The 21,760-nt window shown below is 38.7% G+C and overlaps 1 protein-coding gene across 3 annotated transcripts in view; it reads right to left on the reverse strand.

The window, feature by feature from the left end:
• psd (pleckstrin and Sec7 domain containing) overlaps positions 1 to 21,760 on the reverse strand; it is a 128,872-nt gene that overhangs the window by 92,249 nt on the left and 14,863 nt on the right. For 2 of the 3 annotated variants that reach the window (XM_008114227.3, XM_008114224.3), the window contains exons 2-5: positions 10,539 to 11,620; positions 10,330 to 10,432; positions 5,880 to 6,357; positions 3,231 to 3,677 (exon numbers count right to left, since the gene is read on the reverse strand). In XM_008114227.3, the coding sequence (XP_008112434.2) occupies positions 3,231 to 3,677; positions 5,880 to 6,357; positions 10,330 to 10,432; positions 10,539 to 11,620 (2,110 nt within the window). Of the gene's footprint in view, positions 1 to 3,230; positions 3,678 to 5,879; positions 6,358 to 10,329; positions 10,433 to 10,538; positions 11,621 to 16,758; positions 16,867 to 21,760 lie in introns of all 3 variants that reach the window. The other variant, XM_008114225.3, reaches the window with a different exon arrangement.

Here is a 21,760-nt window from a genome sequence, read left to right on the forward strand (position 1 = left end):
AGCTCTAAACGGTTCCGGACCAGCTTATCTGTCCGAATGTGTCTCCCGCTACGACCCACCTCGAAGCTTAAGATCATCAGATGAGGCCCTGTTCACGGTCCAGTCAGCCTCACAGGTGAGGCTGATGGGGACGAGAGACAGGGCTTTTTCAGTAGTGGCTCCCCACCTATGGAATGCCCTCCCCATTGAAGGCAGGCAGGCTCCCTCCCTCCTATCCTTCCGTAGGAAGGTTAAAACTTGGTTGTGGGGCCAGGCCTTCGAATAAGAATCAGCAGCATTAATTACTATTATGTACGCTGGAACTCAATTGACAGACCCAGTCTTTTAAACTTGAACACGCCTATCTGTATTTTATAATGCATTTTATGAATGTTTTATGTAAGTTAATTTTTAACTGATTTATAGTGTATTGTACAGGTTCTATATGTGTGTTTTATTGTAAGCCGCCCTGAGTCCCCTGTTGGGTGAGAAATATTGTAATAAATAAATGTGACAGCTAAAAAAGCCAGATTGATTCTAGGCTACATCGTCAAATGTCTAAATTGAGGGAAGTATAAGTACCATTCTGTTCTGCTTTAGTCAGACTTCATCTGGAATAATGTGTCCAGTTCTGGGCCCTAAAATTCTAGAATTATATTGACTAGCTGGAATGTGTCCAGAGAATGGCCCTATGATGAGTGGCTTAGAGAGCTGAATATGTTTAGACTGAAGAAGATAAGATTATGAAGGGACATGATTATAACCATGTTTAAATGTCATATTGAAGCCAGATTGTTTTCTGCTTTTCCAAAGACTAAGACATGGAGCAACGGATTCACAATACAGGGAAAGAGATTCCTTCTAAACATTAGGAAAAATCTTCCTAGTGGTAAGGGCCGTTCAACAGAGGAATATGGTGGCATTGCGTGCAATGAAGTCTCCTTCTCTGGAGGTTTTTAAACAGAGGCTGGATGGCCATCTGTTGGGAGTATTTTGATGGTTTATTCTTGCATTGAAGGAAGTTGGAGTGGTTGGCCCTTGTGGTGTTTTCAACTGCTTGATTCTGTTCTATCTTTTGGACTCAAAGTGGTCAGTTTCCTTTGTGAAATGTTATTAGCCATAATGAACAAGGGGCCCTTTTATACTGACCCACCATGCAGGCTCGACCCATTCGTCTGTGAGATTTTCTGGGACACAAAGTGGGGAAGACTCAAGTCAGAGAAATGATGGTTCTCTCTGGGAAAAACCTGACTCGGACAGTGCAGGACCTCAAGGTCAGTTAGAGAAGGAAAGTTGAGGAGAGAATTTGTGGGAAAGGAAATGACTTCATGGGTGTCTATTACGTAATTGGCAAGTTGTTTACCTAAGAGTTAGTTCAGGCAACATAGCGTTCAAGGGAGAAGCTAGATCTGAGTTCCTGGTTCTTACTAAATAGCAGCTATAAGGAGGAAGGTTTTATGTTGAGAATGTGATACCAGAATAATAATAAAAATAAAACCCTTCCCTTTAGTACCAGAGCTGACCGGTTCCATCAATGCCTACTATGAAACATTTTTTACAGATGCATACAAATACAAGTGATGTGCTTCAGGCTTGTGCAAATATTGATTAAATCATCAAATGTAGGGCAAAATAGGGATGGTGAATATGCAGTGTTGCAGATGCGTTTTGACTGTAAAACCCACATTCCTTCATCTGTAGCTGTGCTGAACATTTCACTCAAACTACATTTAAAGGGTCATGTATTCTCCATTTCAGACTTAGAAAGAGCCTTACCACATTTTCTACCCACTTTTCAGAGTACAGTGGGAGATCCATACAGGCATTGTTATGTGCTTTTAAGTCATTTTGGTGAGCCTAAGATGAACTTGTCATGGGCTTGTCTCAGAGAGAGTTTGCCTTTACCTTCCTCTGAGGCCTAGTGTTACCCAGTGGGTTTTCATGGCCAAGCAGGGATTTGAGAGCTGGACTCTAAAGTCCGAGTCCAATGCTCAAACTACCACACCACATTGGCTCTTGTACACAGACATGAAAACCTAGCTTCTTGGGGAGACGAAAAGCATTTTTGTACAACAAATATTTCAATATTTTTCTCTTTTTTGCCAAGCTATTTTATGCTGGCTCCAGGAAAGGTAAGGTAGAGAGTGAAGGGAATAATTTTGGAGGCTGCTGTTGTTGTTCACAGAATTCGCATTGTTAAAACTTCCAGGTTTCATTATCTTTACCAGACAACAGCTTGTACAAACTTCACACCAGTTTTTATATGGTAAAAATGCTATTACTGAGAGCTAGAGGCTCAAAATAACAACTTTTCTCATTCTCATTTGAGCAACTTCACATAAAAGGAATAATCAGCACAATTAATTTATTTTTACCTTCAGCAGGATCCATTGTTTTTGCTTGTATTATCGCAAAGCACCACGTACATTGGATACTATATAAATAGTTGCTGTACTCTGTAAAGTAGTTTTCTTATTCTTATTAGTTTGAACTAAAATATGCAATTTTGATTTGTATAGAATCTTGATTACTTTTACTGTTGAAATGAAATGGAGAGGAGGGAAATTCTATCATGTTTTCATCTCTTAAAAAGTGCTCATCATGTTTGATCATATTTCTGTAAATGATGAAGGTGTTTTCAAAGAGTAGGTTTCTAGGTTTGAAAAATTTAGTCAAAGCAACAGATTTTTCAAAAGTCTTTGCACACACTTTGGTGCATAGAAACAACTGTGTGTGTGTGTGTTTTTTTTTAAAGCAACATCCTTTCAAGTTTAAAAAATGGAACCAGGACAACACTGGATTGTGCAAACAATATTTTTCAAAACATCTTGGAAAAAATGATAAAGTAGGAAGTAAATGTCTTTGTAAAAATCATAAAGGTCTTATCACTCCTTTTGAAATGTTACTTTTCACAGTTTAAATTGAACAGCATGAACATTTGGAACAGAACTGTACATTTTGGCACAGGCAACCCACTTCCACTTTGAAAAGAGCATCCCTTCAGATTACCACATGTCCACTTGCAAAGCTAAAAAACCAAAGGGATAGGACTCAAAGGCATGTGGTAGCTCCTCATATTACTTATTTTTCTTTCTAGTAGAATGGAAATAAACCAGAAGGACGCTGCTGAATCTATGTTCTATAATGATTTCCATCTTACATTGCTAGGATGTGGGGAAAATGAGTATATTCTGGAATCCTGAATGAAAAGATCAGGAATTCTCTACCTATAATTAGCCTTTTCCACTCACCTTAAGATGGAGGCCAGGGGGATTCCCAAGCTGTCCTCAGAATGGCAGGGACTCTGCAAGACACCTTTTCTTCCTCCTCGTGGCTCCTCTTCCCGCTCAGTCCAGGGAGCATCAGTGGCAGAGCTGGTTCCAGAATCTGGTTCTACAGGGGCCAGTGGGGCAAAGTTTTGTTCAATAAGTTTGGCACTATCTCGAATTTGCTCTTGTATTTCTGGGGTAAGAGTAGGGAGATCAAAAGTGAAGTATGTCCCACTATGTGTGTGAGCTGGGGAGGACAGGATGTCAATGGAATCTAGGCTGGTGTAAGACGTCCCTTTGGCTCGGTGGGACTCCATGATGCTCTCAAAATGTCTGCTGAATGAATCCATGCCATCCCTGGATAAGCTGTGCCCAAGAAGGAAGGGAACAGGGGACTTGAGCAACCCATGGGCTTCTCTGTTGATGATCCTGGAGATGTATGGTTAAGAAGAGAAAGAAAGAGAGGTTTGTTACAAAGAGACAAGCACTGCCCCACTCTCTTTTTTCCTGATCACAGTAATAGTAGTAGTAGTAGGAGGAATAAAAACAACAGCAACAACAATTTTTATTCAGTACCCACCTGTCCTTTTGGTAAGTATGCTGACTCACATTAAGATAGTACAAAGTTATGCCAGAAAAAGACGGCATCATCTTGCTATAAAGAGTTCTAGTAAGTGTTTATGGGGAGGAAAAAGAATGTCACTGAAAGCTGAAGGGATGTTTCTTTTGTTCATAATCTGATCACGAACAGCAGATTGAAACTGGGACAGGGACAACTCAATAATTAGGGGAGGGAGAGATTTTATTTGCACAGACTAAGGAGATGGGTGGATGATAGGGATGGATAAGCAATACCATGTTTCTAGATGAATTGAGCTGTGCAGAAGAGAGAAACAAGAAAGTGGCAAAGAAAGCCACTTGGATTCTTGCCTGTTCATAGATCTCTCTCCAGCCTTGTTTCGCATTTGTTCGATACTTGTGTTGCATATGAGAGATGCATGTCTGGAGAGAGACTGAGAATTTTTGAAATGGTTGTGGTGCTCAGCACAAGTCCACGCCTTTCTTTTGTTTCTCCAGCCCTGTAAATACAGTATATGCTGGGTGTGTGTGTGTTCATTCACTCAGTTGTCTCTGACTCTTCGTGACCTCATGGACCAGTATATGCTATGCTACTTCTATTAAAAAATATAGAGGGGATGAAACATTTCTGGTCCCAGGCATTTAGGATAAAGGAGGCTCAACTTCTAATCGGGTTGCTTGATGGCAGTTACCATCATTCTAACTGTCTTATGATTGATATGTTTTTAATTATTGGTTTTAATTTAAATGTTGGTTTTACTTATGTATGTATGTATATGTGGCATCGAATTGTGTCTCTTTTGTGAACCACCCTGAGTCCCCTTTGGCGTGAGAAGGGCGGAATATAAATGCAGTAAATAATAAATAAATAAGAAAGAAAGGAAAGAAAGAAAGAAAGCAACCTGTATATTTGTGTAGTTGCTAGGGTAAGAAAGAAGCCTCAACAAATCAAAGCTGTAGATGCTGATGGCTAAGAAGGGACTACCAGGACTACCGGGATTAGGATCCTCAGGATGGTGTTTACACAAATAGTTTTGTCAGAAGCAAAGGCACCCTTGCTGATGCTTGAAGATCTTCACAGCCATTAGGATCAGCTATTCTGCAGTGATGCAAGAAACATGGCTAGGAAAAAAAAATCTCTGCTGACTATACATTTTTGTTTTAACAGAGCATGGTGTAAAAGCTGGACTGTGGAGATTCATCCATTCCAAAAAAGACAACAGAATACATTACACTTTGTGTGTGCGTGTGCGTGCTTGTGTGTGTGTGTGTGTACACGCAAAGGAATACAAAAGGATATGAAGAGAATGACCTTCCATCTTTTGTTTTCCCATGAATTATTCAGGTTTCTCTGTGAGCGCTAAAAAGACTAACCAGAATATCAATGTATAGTGACCATTATCCATGCAAAGTCCTATGGGAAGAACATTAGGGCCTCTAAAAAGACTCTTAACTGCCAAACTGCTCACAGAGTGTAATAAATACTTTTGCTTTTATGGAGGTTGGCACATGTTTGGTGATTTCACAGGAATAAATGCAGGTAATTATAGGATGCAGTCCTATGTTATTACAGTGGGGTGCAGGAAAGAAGTGAAAGATAGTAGCACTATTGGTTAGAATAGATACAAAATTGAAACAAACATAACAGGAACTGCATGATAGTAGAATTGCATGCAAATATGAGGTAGAAAACACAGAATTTAATATTAATGGTGGAAGTTTATGAGCTCTTCGAGAGAACATGAAATGTTTGGCCAAGCAAATCTTAGACCAACCGAGACATTGAGTAATCTCATTAGCAGCTCTTCAGCAAAACAAGGATCATTGACATAGGTTTTAGCAGAAGATACGATGTCCCAGAGGGGTATTGGCCAGACTCAGTCCTATCCTAATAGGTATTAAATTGCCCTGCATAACCAGCTCTGTTATTCTGAATCCAAAGAATTCCCTATTTCTGTTGTTATCTGGGCATGTAAAAAACAAATAGAAGATAGGCACCATTACTAATTGAGAATGAGATGTTAAGTACTGTCCATTCAAGATAATCCTTACCTCTCATGCTGCTGCTGTGTAACTTCAAATACATCATCACTTTCAATGTCTAGGATCTTATTCCTTAAACACTTGCTGTTTTCCTCTTCCTTAGTGTGCTGAATCAACTGGTCCTCCGGAACAGTATTTCCTTTCCCCAATATTCCTGTGAAACTCGGATTGCTCTCGCTGTCCTTCTGACTCTCAATGGCTGAATCCACTTCATCTTTTTCAGCCAAGATGTCATCAATGTTGGTTTCATGGTAGCATCGCAACGGGACAGAATCCAGGTCAGTTTCTGAATATTTCAGTGTTCTGCGGATAATTCCAGTTTCACAGTCTCCAGGGTTTGTACTACTTGGTGGGGCCATCTCAATTTCTACCTCTACGTGACACAAGTTATGTTCTGGATGCACCCAGTCTTGTTTCAGTTGCACTGGTTGGCTGGATTTCTTAAGGAGATGAGGTAGAGGATCAGGTTTATTCTGAGGTGATACTCCTGCAGCACAGAAATCCCAAATTACCAAAACCAAGAAAAACCTCAATCCTTCTTAACAAATACTGGTTTTCTCTGCTTTTGCACATGACATCCACAACATCAGGCTGTGTAATATGTATCCAGTAAAAATAGCAAAGCGAATGAAGGAAAAATTTAGGAGAAAGGAAAGCAGAGTCTTTTACTACCACTACTAGCTCCACCATTTTAATAAGGCTTGGTGATAAAGTTCTGTATAAAAGGTGTTGAGGAAGAAACACTCTTTTTGTACCCCAAGACTTTAAAGTCCCCCAACACACAAAATTAAATGAAATTTTTACTCTTAAAATGCCCCAGTCTGCCTTGGGAGTAGCATTATACTTCAAAACATCTCCTCTTACGTTTTCAAAAATTAACTGAAAACAAGCAGAAAATAAGATAAATTGGGAATTGATTTTGTAACCTTTCTCTCTCCATTCCTATAATGAGCCGGAAGATCTGGAGTACATGGCAATATTGTAGAGCTATTAGCTTGCTGCTGCTGAGGTGGGAATGATAAGGAAATCTCAGGGTTTTGGCAATCAAAAAACAACTCCCCAAGGGAGCCTGCCAAAGGGTACAAGTGGGCAAAGGGAGAGACTCTCTTCCCAGACAAGAATTGGCAGATTTTTCAAAAGGCAACTAACCGGCAATAGCAGAAAGAAAAAGCTCTGGAGCCAAATAATTTTAATGCTCCAAACTGAACATTTTATGGTCCAAAGAATGCTTGCCTGGAGTCATAGGATGACTTGGAAATTTGCCTCTGAAGTCATCAGTGTTGCTCCCACTTCTAAGAAAAAGATTCACTCTATAATTCCAATTGAAGGTCCAATTTACAGGTTAACCTGCCCTGAGAGCCAATCCAAGATCCACCTCTGTATAGGTTGCGAAAGTGACTTATTTCTAAGTAGACACGAATTCTTCTAATCTTTTGAAATGTAAAAGATAGCGAGATTCGGAGCCAGTCTCGCATCATGGGGAGAAATTTAGATGAGAGACAAAACATATTTAATTTATTTAATCCCATCAATTTCAAGTAAGTGGGTAAAACCTTGGGACTGGGGATTGAAAGAAGGAAAAAGATTCACTGAGGAAAAACCAGGGGGAAAAAAGAACTCTACTGATACCTCCCCTCTGCCAGCAACAGTGTAGCTGAGCTTATGATGAACAAGAATTTGTTGCCTTCCTTACCCTCAAGACAAAAGTATCATGCTGCCTGGGTGGCCAGATTTTATGCAAAATGTCACCTACTGCCAGAAGCTGTCTACAAGTAAAATGCCACCTGATGCCAGGAGCTGTCTGGAAGTATTCTTAACCAGCTTTTTTGTTCTATTTTTTGCATGAGTTCCTTCTAGAAGCACTAGAAGCAAAGCAGAAATAGAGGAATTACCCACAAATAGAACTCTTACTCATGCAGAGAAACTTTCCAATCTGCTGTTTTGTATGGCAGTATACATTTGTTTTACCTTTACCTCAAGTGCTTCTGCTTAAGAGGACAGCCTGCAAATTATCTTCTGCCTTGCTCTCCTTTCTTTTTTCTGTTTGCTAGGTAGGATTCCAGCCTCATGCTTAACATTTGCTCATAGTTAATCTTACTTACAGCACCTATCTAAACATTGCGAAGAATATTTTAGGGCAACAGAGCACCCCTCTCTATTCTACTAAGCATATAGCAGCATCTGAATAAGCAGGATGTTAGAAGTGCCCAGGGCACTTCTTTTTTATTAGTTTTATTAAAATACATCCATACATCAATACCTTCAATACTCTATTTCATTCTTAATTCATTGCATCAACTATATAAATATATATATTGTATGCTGTTTCTTTTCACCTCTGTGCCCCCCCCCCCCCTCCCGAGCCATTTCAATTTACATTCTCTTTCCAAAATACAATTTCTTCTTGTGGAGGTAATTTCCCATCTGCTTCTTTTAAACCCTTCTCAATAAATTTTCCCCAAACCTCGTCAAAGTCATTTTCCTTCCATACCCCTTTCCTAACTCTTAATCTACATGTTAACTTATCGTTTATTGCTAATTTCCATAGTTCTTTATACCATTCTTCTATTTGTATGTTTATTTTACCTTTCCAGTTCCTTGCTATCAATAGCCTTGCTGCAGTTAACATATTATTTATTGCATCCTTCTCTGTTTTTTTCCCCTCAAATTCTTGACATTACATAATGACAACAAGGCAATACTTGCACTTTTTCCTATCTTCTTATCCATTATAGCTTCTATTTCTCTAAATACTTTTCCCCAAAATACATTTACATATTTATATTGCCACCACATATGTATATATGTACCCACCTCCTGGCAACCTCTCCAACAAATTTTTGTAGCATTTGTATCAATGTTTGCTATCTTTACTGGTGTTAAATACCATTTCCAAACCAGTTTATAATAATTTTCTTTAACACGTATCGATAGGTTCCTTAAATGTCTTTGATTCCATAACTGTATCCAATCCACTTCGCTTATCCTAATCCCTAAATCTTTCTCCCATATCTCTCTTAATAATGCATCCTTTAAGTTTTCCCCCTTGATTTCAATTAATATACAATTTACTGGTTATTCCTTTCATCCTATGGTGTACTTCCATTGCTCTTTCCTTTTGTATCATTTGTTCAAATTGTGTAGGATTGCCTCCTTCCCCATTATTTTTTATCCAGTTCTTGGACGATTGTTCTAGCTGTAAACATTGGAACCATGAGAATTTAATATCTCTAAATTCTCTCAGTATAGTTTCTTTCTTCATGTCCGTTTTTATCCAATCTCTAATTTTGTCTATATTCTTCTCTCTTAATTTTTTATCCAGTGTATTTTTTAGATTTTTTGGGAATTTCCTATCTATTATTATTGGTGACAATAATACTTTCTTTTATCTATTCCAAATTTTTAGCACGCTTCTCAACATTGGGTTTTTTACTCCCTTAATTTCTTTCCTTTTTAAATCCTTAAAAAATGTTCCAAATTTTTTCCTCTACTTCACTCGAACCTTCCTCCAACCATTCCAAGTCCTCCTTATTTGTCATCCCTTCTATAACTAGTCTCATCCTGTTTGCTTCGTAGTATTTTTTAATGTTGGGGAGTGCAAGACCTCCTACCTTCTGTGACCAAAGTTGTTTACTTAATCTGTTTTTCATGTTGCCATTGCAATATTTGTTAATTATTTGTTGTCATTTGTTTAATTCCTCTTCTGAAATTTGTAGTGGTACCATTCTAAATATAAAATTTATCTTTGGAAGAATTTTCATTTACCTTTTTAAAAGCGGATCATAAAGAGTAGTTCCATAATGCAAAATAATTTAGAAATCAGGCTCTATCGATAAACTTCAGTGGACATTCATGGGGATTTGGTCAATCAGTTAAAATTCATGAGTAAACCATTTTTTAAAAACTTGAAAAATTTGGGGGGAGGGTTGAACCTCTAACCCCCCTCCCTTGGCTACAGTTCTGGAAGTGCCTTTAGGACTTGTAATTGTTGTGAAAAGCTAAAACATCATGAGAACCTGCCTTACCCATACAAAGAAAAGCTTTGTAATATTCCACTGATCCCAAGCATTTTTAAATTTCCCAAATAAAATGTATTACATATCCCCAACTAGTCTCTTTATATTCTTCTCAGAAAATCTACAGAGTTTACATATGTTTCAATTTCCACTTCTGATGTACTCTACATTTATTCATTACTGAATTTCAGACTACTGTTTTCAACCAGCTGCCCAGTTCTGATCTGGATATAGTTTTGCATTTGTTATCTAAGACATAAATGTGCATTGTCTCAAGTATCTGCACTATTAGTATTTGAAAAATATGCTGTCCGTTCCTTAATTAATGTCCCATGTCCAAATGTAGAATTACATCTATATTAATCATTGGTTGTGGGATTATGGAATTAAGTTTTCAGGCGGTGAATCTTAAGTCCTGACAATACTACTAATGAACTCATTACCTGTCCCTGGAGAATCCAGTGAGCCATAGAAAAATTCCCATTTGGCTTTAGCAATGCGCTGGGCATGAGCAGAGCTCTCTCGGGAATATGTCCATGAGTTTCCCTACAAAAAACAAAAGAGAGCTTTATTTGGAAGGATCCTTAGTTAGGTGTAATGTGTGTTAATTTAGGGGTGAACAGGGAAGACACCATTCCTGGGAAGAACATACCTGGTATTGTGAGTTCCCACTCTGTGGGCCTCTCCTCAACAATGAGATATCATTAGAAGGGCTGCTCATTCCATTGGTGAGAGAACTGGAAAGACTGCTGGCATTGAGAGGATGTGGGCTTCCATTGCCCAGGCTCAAAGAAGATTGTGCACCTGAAAGGAACCTATTTCCAGCCAACAAAGGGTCTGAAGCAGATGTCTCCAGCTTCAACTTTTGACCAACATGTTCCTTTCCTTTACAACTGTGGGTGAAGGCAACTGGGACCTGCTCATCTGTAGAGCCAGAAATGGCCAAACTGTATTCATTTGTTTTCTGTCTGAAACTTTGGTTTGTATCTAGGGCAACAGGTTCTAGAGATACTGTGACTTTGTGCTGTGGGGAACAATGATTTTGAACAGTGGGACAATGACTGCCTTGCTTGTAGGAGCCGAAATGAGGGGCCTCCCCATACTCCAGGCTCCTGGTCAGTCCAGTTTCCTTCCTGGACCCTAGTAATGGGAGGCCATTCAAAGTTTTTACATTGGCCTTTTCAATAAAGCGGAAAGTCACTACTGAGCTCTGGCCACCAGAAATTGGGGCCACCAAGGGAGTGCGACTACCTGGGGAGCAAAGGGATGATGGAGGCCTGCTTCTCAGTGGCGTGCATGGAGCTGTCACCCTTCCTGAGCTGGGACAGCTGCCATTGCCAAGGTACCCTATCTCTGTGACCTTCCGGATGAGGGAACCTGTGCTATTATACATCCCCAGTTGGGATCGCCTGGCCTCTGGAGTCAGTCCCTTGCGGAGTAGGTGAATTCTGCCAGCATTGAGATTGGGTGTGAGACAGCGTTGGGGGATAAAGGCCGCAGGATTGGCATTCTTGGAAGGTGACAGACATGGCTTCTTCTCCAGTTCTCGGGCAAAGTGCTGAGGTGACATGATGTGGTCTCCCTCAGGATGAAAACACATGAGAGCTCCAGCCTGGGACATTCTGGAAGAATGGGTCAAGTGCAGTGATGACAGGGAAGGAGCAAGGGGAAGAAGGAAGATTTGAAGCACTGCTAAGATGAGAAATCCAAACGAGGCAGGAGGATTACATGGCCCTGGAATAGAGAAAGTAAGAGGTCAGGAAGGGTCCCAGAGACTCATTAGACAGAGGGATGAGCAAGCACACAGTACGCTGCATCAGTCTAGAAACAAGGCCTTTTATTTCCTGACTACTTTGATTAGAATTCTACATTGGGTTTTATTGTGAAATACATGCAGATTTAATCTATTCAGTAGTAGTTCACTGCAATCATCTTCCATCAAGGTTACACTTTATTTATAGAGATAAGGTTTTCTCAATAGAGAAAACGGGGAAAGGCACTTCTCCTCCCCAGTTATGGTGGTACCATGAATAATCATAACATCAATGCATGCATATGGTTGCATATTGTTCACAGAGGAATGGTTGGTTGCTATTTGATATGAATGACAATCATGTATAAGTAAGACCCATATATGTTGGATTAGATTACTAGTCAGTTTCTATTTATGCTCATCACCAACACATCCTCACTTCTTAGGGTGGAAGCAACAGAGTTGCTCTAAACTGTAGAGAACATAAAGAAAAACTCCCACTGTTTCTCTTTCTTCAACACTTAACACTAGCTAGAGTACAGGGGAGGAAATGTGTGCTGCTGGACACACTCTTTACTACAAAGCTCTTCCTTACTGTGAGCAGATTGGTGGACGTCAAGGAGTGTATAGAGGCTTTGCCATAATACTATAATAATAATAATAATAATAATAATAATAATAATAATAATAATAATAAAACTTTATTTATACCCTGCCACCATCTCCCCAACGGGGACTCGGGGCGGCTTACATGGGGCCATGCCCAGGACAATACAATATAGCAAAATATAAAAACAGCATATCATAATACAGTTAAACAATACAATAAATAGTCATATACAGTACAACACAAAATCACAAAAGCAATATAACAGGGCGGGCCGCATGAACACTCAGTTAAAACTTGGGGTGAGAAAAAGATAAGAATAAAAACCACGGGGAACGGGGACATAAGATAAAAAACAGTCTAGGGGATAGATGTTGGGGGGAGTAACAAAAGAAGTGCCTAACAGTTACTCTCCGAAAGCACACCGGAAAAGTCTTTCCTAAAGGCTAAAAGAGTGGGGGCTTGCCTGATTTCAATGGGCAGCGAGTTCCATAATCGGGGGGCCACAGCAGAAAAGGCCCTCTCCCTTGTTCCCACAAGGCGGGTCTGGGATATAGGCAGTGGCGACAGAAGGGCCTCCCCTGATGATCGAAGAGATCGGGCAGGTTTATGGTAGGAGATACGGTCACGAAGGTAGGTGGGTCCCAAACCGTTTAGGGCTTTATAAATGATGGTCTGCACCTTGAATTGGTATCGGAAAATGAACGGCAGCCAGTGGAGCTCCTTAAACAGGGGAGTAGATCTATACCACTGGTGCATTCATTCCAGCAAACAGCAATGGTAGTTTTATATAGGAGCCCTGATGACAATGATTTCAACTTGCTGAGACTTTAGTATCCATGTCTTGTATATGAGTGTCTGTGTGTGTCTATATTATATGGGCACCCTTCCCTTCCTAGAGAGAACTCTTAATCCTGATGATGCATGGAACTGGGGTGGAGAGTCACACCAGGAAGGGAAGGGTTAAACCTCTCTCTCTACACACTGCAGCCTAATCAATTACCCCCTCCATGTCTAATACAAAACGAACAACCACAAAAACAAGACACAATTGCTAACAGTATAAGTAAAACAATATCAGAGATCCACCTCCTCAGCATATAACTTGACCAGTTCAGCCTCATGGCCAATCCTCTTTAAAAATGGTTTGCTCATATATATTCTGTACCAACAGTGGAGATCAAAGAACTTCAGCAGGTTCTAGGCAGTGAGATTACTGTGGAAAAAAGGAACTCTCAAGATTGCAAAAATCCAGGCAGAATAATGCTGCTCTTGCCCATGTTTCTCTGCTCTCTTTTCCATATATTAGCCTAGGAGACAGCATGTTCTTTCTTGCATAATTAAATGCTCTTCCTCCCCTTCCAAAGAGATATTGTGACAACTTGGGTGAACTACATGTCTCATTGTCTGCCATACCAAGGCTCTCTAGGGCAATAAAATAAAACCGGCAATTGAAACAGTTTTATTTTATCCCTTCCTAAATTGGGTACATTATCACAGGAGTGAGCACTGCATGTTCTCCAAGTCAGGCAAGATTTATGGATTCACGTGTATGTGGAATATATTTGTCTTCATTGATCTGTCAGATTCAGAGGCGGTTCAACCACCAGGCCAACTAGGCAATTGCCTGTGGCGCCATCTTGTTGGGGGCGCCATTGAGGCAACTCCTGTCTCCTGTGGCCTGCCTTTGCAAGGTATTGAACTGCTTTTTCTGTTGATTTGTTGTAAAACATGATGTTTTGGTGCTTAATTTGTAAAATCTTAGTGTAATTTGATGTTTAATAGGCTTTTTCTTAATCCCTCCTTATTATCAAACATTTTTGCTTATCCAACGCTTTTATTTTTCAGTGATTGGTTTGGGGGGGGGGGCACCAAAATTCTGTTCGCCTACACTTGAAAAATACCTAGGGCCGGCTCTGGTCAGATTATGTATGCTTCATGTATCAGGCAATATTCCTTCGGTGGGACAGCTTTTGTGCCTTCTCAGTGGGGCTCAGAGTTCTATCCTCTTGATATTTCCCATTTACTTATGCTCAGTTCATAAATGCAGGTGCTATTTCTGAGTTTTAACTTGCAGTCAGGTTCAAGTCTCTTAAAGCTCAACATAGGGTACATCTACACTTTAGAATTAATGCAATTTGAAACCAATTGACATGGTTCAATGAATCTTGAGATATGTAACACTTTGGCATAGAAATCTAAAAACCTTATAAAACTACAACCCTGTTACCTGGATTTTCAATGTATTTTCCTCAAAGCGAATACTGTCTTTTAAAACAGAGAGAGAATGCTGAATAGATGACTTCGGTCAGTGGTCTCTCAATTCACTCTGTCAAAAAGAGTATAATGCAGTGATCATAACATGCAAGTGCCACCACCCATGGGAGTACCTCACTGAGCATATCTTACAAACACAAATCTCAGGTATGGATTTCATGTTTGATATAGCAATACAGCCCATGGAGGAAGAGAGTGTTGCTTTGAAATAACCCTAAGAACTGCTGTACACTGTGCAGTTATTCCAGATTTGAGAGAATTATTATAATTAGAAGATTTCACCTCACTTTCTGTCCGTGTGACAATTGGATTTTGAAAATTTGGAGTTGTCATGGAAACACCTATGCATCACAAGAAGCATACAATCCCCATGGCAGAGTACCCTGTAGGGAAGACTGGACTATCTCCAATGTCAAAATTGCACTTTTCATCTGCTTCTGTTCCCTGCTACCTGTGAAAGGCCACAAGAAGCTGCTCTACCACAAAGAAGCTTTGTTAAAAGTGAGGACAAGGACCAATTACTCTCATCATTCAGCAAAGAAAGAGCAGCAGATTATGGGATAGCAGTAATGGGCTTTGGCAGCATCTGGAGGTGGCTAAGAACATGTTCATCTGTGACAGACCTCCCCCAGCAAGTCACAGTAGGGATTAATCAAGATCTGCTATTGCTTATGGCACAGAAAGCTCATCAACGGGACACACAGAAATGTCTGAAGGAGCAGCACCTTCTCTCTCCAGTGGGAACAAAGCAAGAGCAATGAACAAAGGGTGTGTGTGCTGCATGGTCTCTTTGCCTGTCAATAAATAGCACAGTAATGTGATATTGTTTCAAAAAGCCAGTCTGCACTGTGAATTTCCATCAGATTGTTAGAAAGTCTATGCACATATTGAACCCCAATAAGCCTGGGGTAATATTTTAAACAAACATATTTCAAGTGAGCCATTCTCTTTTACTACTGTTTTGACTAGAAATTATCACCAGAGCTTTCAAAAAGTTCCCAGAATTAGTAGGTTCTAGCAAAGAAAAGAGCATTCATTGCCCAAGAAGTATGTCAATAGCCTCAATGTGAAAATATTGGTTGGGTTTCATCTGGTTTTGGATTATCATGTATTGTCTCTAAGTGTGGGTGTCTGGAGCTCTTAAAAACATGAATACATTTGGATGGTTTAGGAGGACATTAAACACAAAAAGAAGATGTTAAAGATAGGATATATTTATTGGGCATACAGAGAAAAGAAATTTCAATGTTTGTTATAAAACATGAAATTGGTCAGTTGTATATTGTTTCACTGGAGCTTTGTAGAATACTGTTAATTGACAGAAGACTGCCTAAAAAAAATTACAAAACTGACAAAAAAAACCCACCCCTACAAACTGGGGAAAGCATATATGGTTCAAAGCTGGAACAGGGACTCAGTGTGACGGCAGTGACAAAAGGCAGAGGTGAAAAGCTTTCCCACTCTTTGTCCAAACCGGAGAAAGGAAGGTGGCCCATTTTGTCCAATTGAGTAGAGTACCAGTGGCCATTTCTAAGAAGGGCTTTTATTTTGCATATTGCGCCCCTCTTAAAAACGGACATCACAGTCCCTCTGAAGAAAAAGCATATCTTTAAAAAACCATCTTTAGCATGGCCATCATTCCTTCACTCCACCTCAATTGCCCAAAATAGTTCCCTTATGTTGCTGCTGAATTATGTTCAGTACCAAAAAGGAGGTGAAGAAGGGAAGGCTGTCTTTTTTCCTCTTCAATTTGGGTAAGGGAAGGGTAATGGGGTGGGAATTTCTTCCCTCCTTCTCTTCTCACTGCCTTCACACTGGGTCTCTAGCAGAGGCAGATGGCTTTCCTTGTTCTCTTCCCTTCCCCCCCTCCCCAATTGCATTCTGATTATTTTTCCTCATTTATATTCCTTTCATTATCTGTATTTGTATAAATACAGTCATTTTACGACCAGCAATGCAATTTACATGCACACACACTATTGTAACCCCTAAAAAAACAATACCCTCTCCTCCTCTTTAGTTCTTCCTGTATCCCAGAGCTTTCCAAATTGTGTCCTGTGACACATGAATGTATCGACTGCAGAGTGTAGGCATGTCACGCAAAAGTAACAAGAAATCGTAACAAAACTCTTGGAAATATATGTCTTATCTTAGAAATCATAGATATTTAAAATTATAAATAAAATTTTTTCATGAGATACACTTCATTATTACAATTTATGTCTGCACCCATACCTCTTGTAAGGAGTTGTTTCACCCTCCGCTTTGCTGGATTACTGTGTCACGAAACAAAGCATGTCTAAAAAGTGTGTCGCCAAGATGAAACGTTTGGAAAGCTCTGATCTATAAATTTTTAAAAGACAGGAAAAGATTTGTTTTTTACATGCCCCTAACATTTACACTCAACTGATGGGTCAAATTAAAAGCCATCCATCAGGACCCAAACATGAGTAGGGCTTGAGTACGTGAGTACTGACAGCAAACACTTAACCTTAAAGAAATAATGAAGTTCCTTAAGTTACCTCTTCTCTGTTTAAGCCCCTTACCAGTTTTACAGGTACAGTAGCTAAACAGAGTGGTTTACTCCCTGCCCAGGATCAGCGAGGCATGATAAGGACATTCACCATCCCCTTGCAAAGTCCATTCAGAGCTAAGCTGAATCTTGGAGTTTTGAGAACAAAATCCTCTGGGGAATACCAGCCATCAAATATTTTATTTCTTTTTAAAATAATTATGTATTTATTTAAAAATAATTAAGTAATATGTTCTGCTTCTAATCCAGTTTCTCATAATGGAAGTAATAATGCCATACTTTCAAAAACATGCTCCTTTTAAAAAAGGATCAATTGGTTTAAATTGGTGTAAACTGATTCACCATACCCTTTGTCCTCAGGCTACCAACAGCCCTGGAGTGAGGGGAGTAGACTGACCACTCTTAGGTTTATGCAAGTAGTTACACTGCAGAGGGACAGAGGTCGCTTGAGCATGAAAAATCATGCAGGGTGGGTCAAACTAACTTCTCATCTGGTGAATCCATTACTCTGGACCACAGATTCCGATCTTAAATATGTACAGACTTATCATGCATATCCTTCTCACACACATACAATAATATTTACATCTCAACTTTCTGATAAAAAGTGATGAAATGGCTAATAATAAAATACAGATTAAAAATGGTTAAAATATACAATTAATCTGACTGAACAGCTGACCAAACCTTTTCAACAAAATTGGAAAAACTGACTTGCCTTCTTAAAGATAAATCAATGCAATGTTTTTAAAATAACTGAATTTTTTGTGGCATATATAGGTAGAATGTTTGAATAATGGCTTGTAAGATTATTTATTAATTGATTAAAAACCATTGATAGAAAGAAGAACAATATTGACAAATGTGATACACCTAGATTACTATTTGTCACTAAAAATAATTTTTTTGATATATTGTTTGTTAAGAGCTTTGATAGTACAATGTATTGTATGGTATTAACCTAGGATAGGGTCAGGAAGTTTTCCAAAAATGTTTTATAATGTATCATTACTAGAATATTTAGAATTACTACTGTTGGTAAACTACATTCCATGGAGGAAGCAGTATATGATGGTTCAAAGAATAGAATTAGAATGAATGATTAAGGTAGTTAATTAACAAGGGATAACTGCCATCAGATAAAAAGTGGGAAGTTTGTTGTTGTTTTTGTCACTGTTTCTGTGTTTAATTTCACTCTTTCTGTTTAATTATTCTTAAACATTACTTAGTATAGTTTAGTAGTAGTGGATACTATTTAGATGTGTAGTTTTGGGTGGCTTTATATATCATTTTTGGGTTTATTTTTCCTTTTTCTTGAATTAAGAATTACTCTTAAAATGTACAATCAACCAATTATAAACATAGCATAAAATATTTCAATAATAAAAAATAACAATACTCCCTATGCTACACTGTTCATAAGATCAAAGCCTTCTGAAGCAACAAGTTCCTTTAAAATTCAAATATTTATCTTAATTAAAACTCCTTTGTCCTTTTTAGACAGTAAAGAGAGATAGCTTGGTCTCCTTTAAAAGAACCCCCAGAGCCTGAAGGAAGGTACCACAAGTCAATAAATAATTTAGGATCTTCAAGGTAAAGGCTAAGCCCAGAACTTGACCTTCAATCAGTGTAGTTGCCATAGAATTGGTTCTATATGCACCTTATCTGTATTCTGCACTAGATGCCGCATGCATTACAGGAGTCTGGGCATTAAATGACTAATGCATAGGCAACTGCAAGGCCCAGATAGGGGCACAGCTGGTAAATCAGGTGACATATTAACATATGGGAAATTAACATCTGATGAAGGGCAGTTCTGGCCAGCAATGCCACCTGCCCCTCTTATCAAGATCACCATGCCCAAGAGACAGCCTCAACACACTGCCAAGATGGGGCCCCTGAGCCTTCAATTGTATCTCTCTTAGCCAGATTGGCCATCCCAATCTCCACCTAATCTACAACAATGTCATTTGTGAATCTTCATCAAAATTAGACCTGGCTCTACAAGTGTATTTCTAGCCCATCCCCGATTAATTGATAGAGATGTAAGGAAGAACTGCATGTTGTCAGCACAGTGACATCACTCACGCCTCTCAGTCTTACCCCAACCAAGCAGCCCAGAAGGATATTATAGATTATACAATAAAGGACAAGTGAGAAGTCCAGGGAAAGCAACAGGGTTGGATTTGTCCCATTTAACATCCATCAGTTATCTGCCTGGATAACCAACCTATTTCCCCCTGATTCAGCTTAGAATCTAGTCTGAAATAGATCCAAACGATCCTTATCACCCATGCCCATCTGATCAAAGAAGGCACTGCTTTTTCAGCATCTTAATCAAATAATTGTACACACAATATGCTGAGGGAGTTATCAAAACCATATGATCCTAAACTTGGCTTTCAAAATAGCATTCTAACCTTTTCAGCGTAGTAAGCTCTGTAGTTTTCTTTATTAATATCTTTGATATCAAAACATCAAGTCCTTACCTGTGATTAATAACATTTAAACAACTCTATGAAGTGACTTGAAGTTGTGTAGCTGTGACCTCCACTTGTATCCTACAAAAATTAATGCTGGAATTTGAAATTTTTTTTTCAGGTCTGGTTTAAAACACAGAAAGAAGGAACTTTTGATTTGATCCCGCCTTTCTCTCTTCTGTGACAAAGATTGCATCTGCAAATATCCTGAGATTTCACAATCCCATGCTGAGGCCCTAAAGCAGTTCCTTACTCAATAAACTAGCAAAATTACCAGCATTAGGGACAGCTTGATTTGTTGATTTTTGGCCAATGTCACTTCCATATAATGTCTGCCTACCTGCGATTCAAATAGTATTACAATCCATACTGACATTATAATTTTGATAGGTTTAAACTGCAAGTATTATATTCTAAAATTTGAAGAAGTACAACACATTGTGAATGGTCACATTCTGACCATGCAGTCATCTGAGAAGTTCAGATAACAAAGAATTTCCTTAAAACTTCACAAAGATTGGATTTCTCAGAAATAATTAGCATGGAGAGGATGTACACATTTGTGTAATCACAGCATTTTGGTTTTTTTTTTTTAAATTTAATGCTATACTCCAGATATGAATTATGCATAGATAATCAATGTGTAACATAATAGATGTATGGAGTATCATTAACGTTCATCCCTCCATAACTGCAGTTTCTTCTCATGATCCAGTTTTACAGTGTCTTCCATGTTTAGGAAGATAGGCATCATAATACCCTTTGCTGATTCCTCTCAATCTCTGTATTCAGCAGAAGATAAAAACGGACACATTCAGTTGGAAGTTCGTACAGTGACTTCCTACCTCCTATTCAATACATAGTAGATGAGGGACTTCCAGCCACAACCCTCCTCTTCCTCCACACTTCAAACAAACATAAGAATGGGACATAGGAAAAGCATTTTTACTTTGGAAATATCTGCATATTTAATGTGGAGAATATTAAAATGTGCTAAAATTAGTATTATGACATTTTGTTCACAAATATATAAACAATGTACAGTATTTGGAATGCATTCATATAAAGAGAATGAACTGTTGTGTCTCAAAATATTTACCGATTCTCTCCGTTCAAGCACCTTTGCATTAATTTAAACCTAACATTTAAAACAAAGTAGTGCTCCAATCCTAAACACGCTTATTAGAGCGAATGCTCCACTGCACTAAATGGGACTTGTTTCCGACTGCATAATTCATAATACTACACTGTAAGTGTGTTTTGCTCCCCCTGCCTTCTCATTCGTAATTATTTCACTGCCCATTCCTTCAGTTATTGGTAAAATATTTATCTAATGCATAAAATTATCATGGCATATTTATGAAAAGTATTTTTAACTTCAATTAAATAAGCATATTAATTCAAGGCATTTTAAAATTACAGTGGAGTGTCCAAACAGACATCCAGTTCTAGTTATGGATGCCTGGTGGAGACAAATAGACAAATACCAATTTGATGAACGAACCAAGAATGGAGATTCAGATTAGAACTGAGAATAAATAATGTGACAATATAATGCTTTGAATTCGTTTAGGGACATATGGAGCAGGGCCAAACAATTACAATTATGCAAAGGTCATATTCTGCTGATAGTGGTGGAAACAGAATTGCACAGACAGTATATGCCTTTTATTTGCACTCACTGTGGTTCTGCAATCTACAGTATACAGTAGAGTCTCACTTATCCAACCTTTGCTTATCCAACATTCTGGATTATCCAATGCAGTCTGCCTCCTGCCCGGATCCACAGCTGTTTCTCTAGGCAGCAAGGACTGAACTTTTTACGGATTTAACTTCTGACAACATTGTTACTATAAGTTCAATTTATGCAATTCTATCTTTATTTGTAGTCAATTTGTTAGTAGCCAATTTTTTTAGTTAATGTTTTGAATACATTGCGATATTTTGATGCTAAATTCATAAATACAGTAATTACTACATAACATTACCATATATTGAACTGCTTTTTCTGTTGATTTGTTGGAAAACATGATGTGTTGGTGCTTAATTTGTAAAATCATAAGGTAATTTGATGTTTAATAGGCTTTTCCTTAATCCCTCCTTATTATCCAACATTTTCGCTTATCCGACGTTCTGCTGGCCCGTTCATGTTGGATAAGCGAGACTCTACTGTATTTCATATTGTGATTATGCATTGTGGTTGTGCATCCTATATTTTTCATTG

Source organism: Anolis carolinensis, chromosome 3 (genome assembly GCF_035594765.1).
Source record: "Anolis carolinensis isolate JA03-04 chromosome 3, rAnoCar3.1.pri, whole genome shotgun sequence".
Lineage (NCBI taxonomy): Eukaryota > Metazoa > Chordata > Lepidosauria > Squamata > Dactyloidae > Anolis > Anolis carolinensis.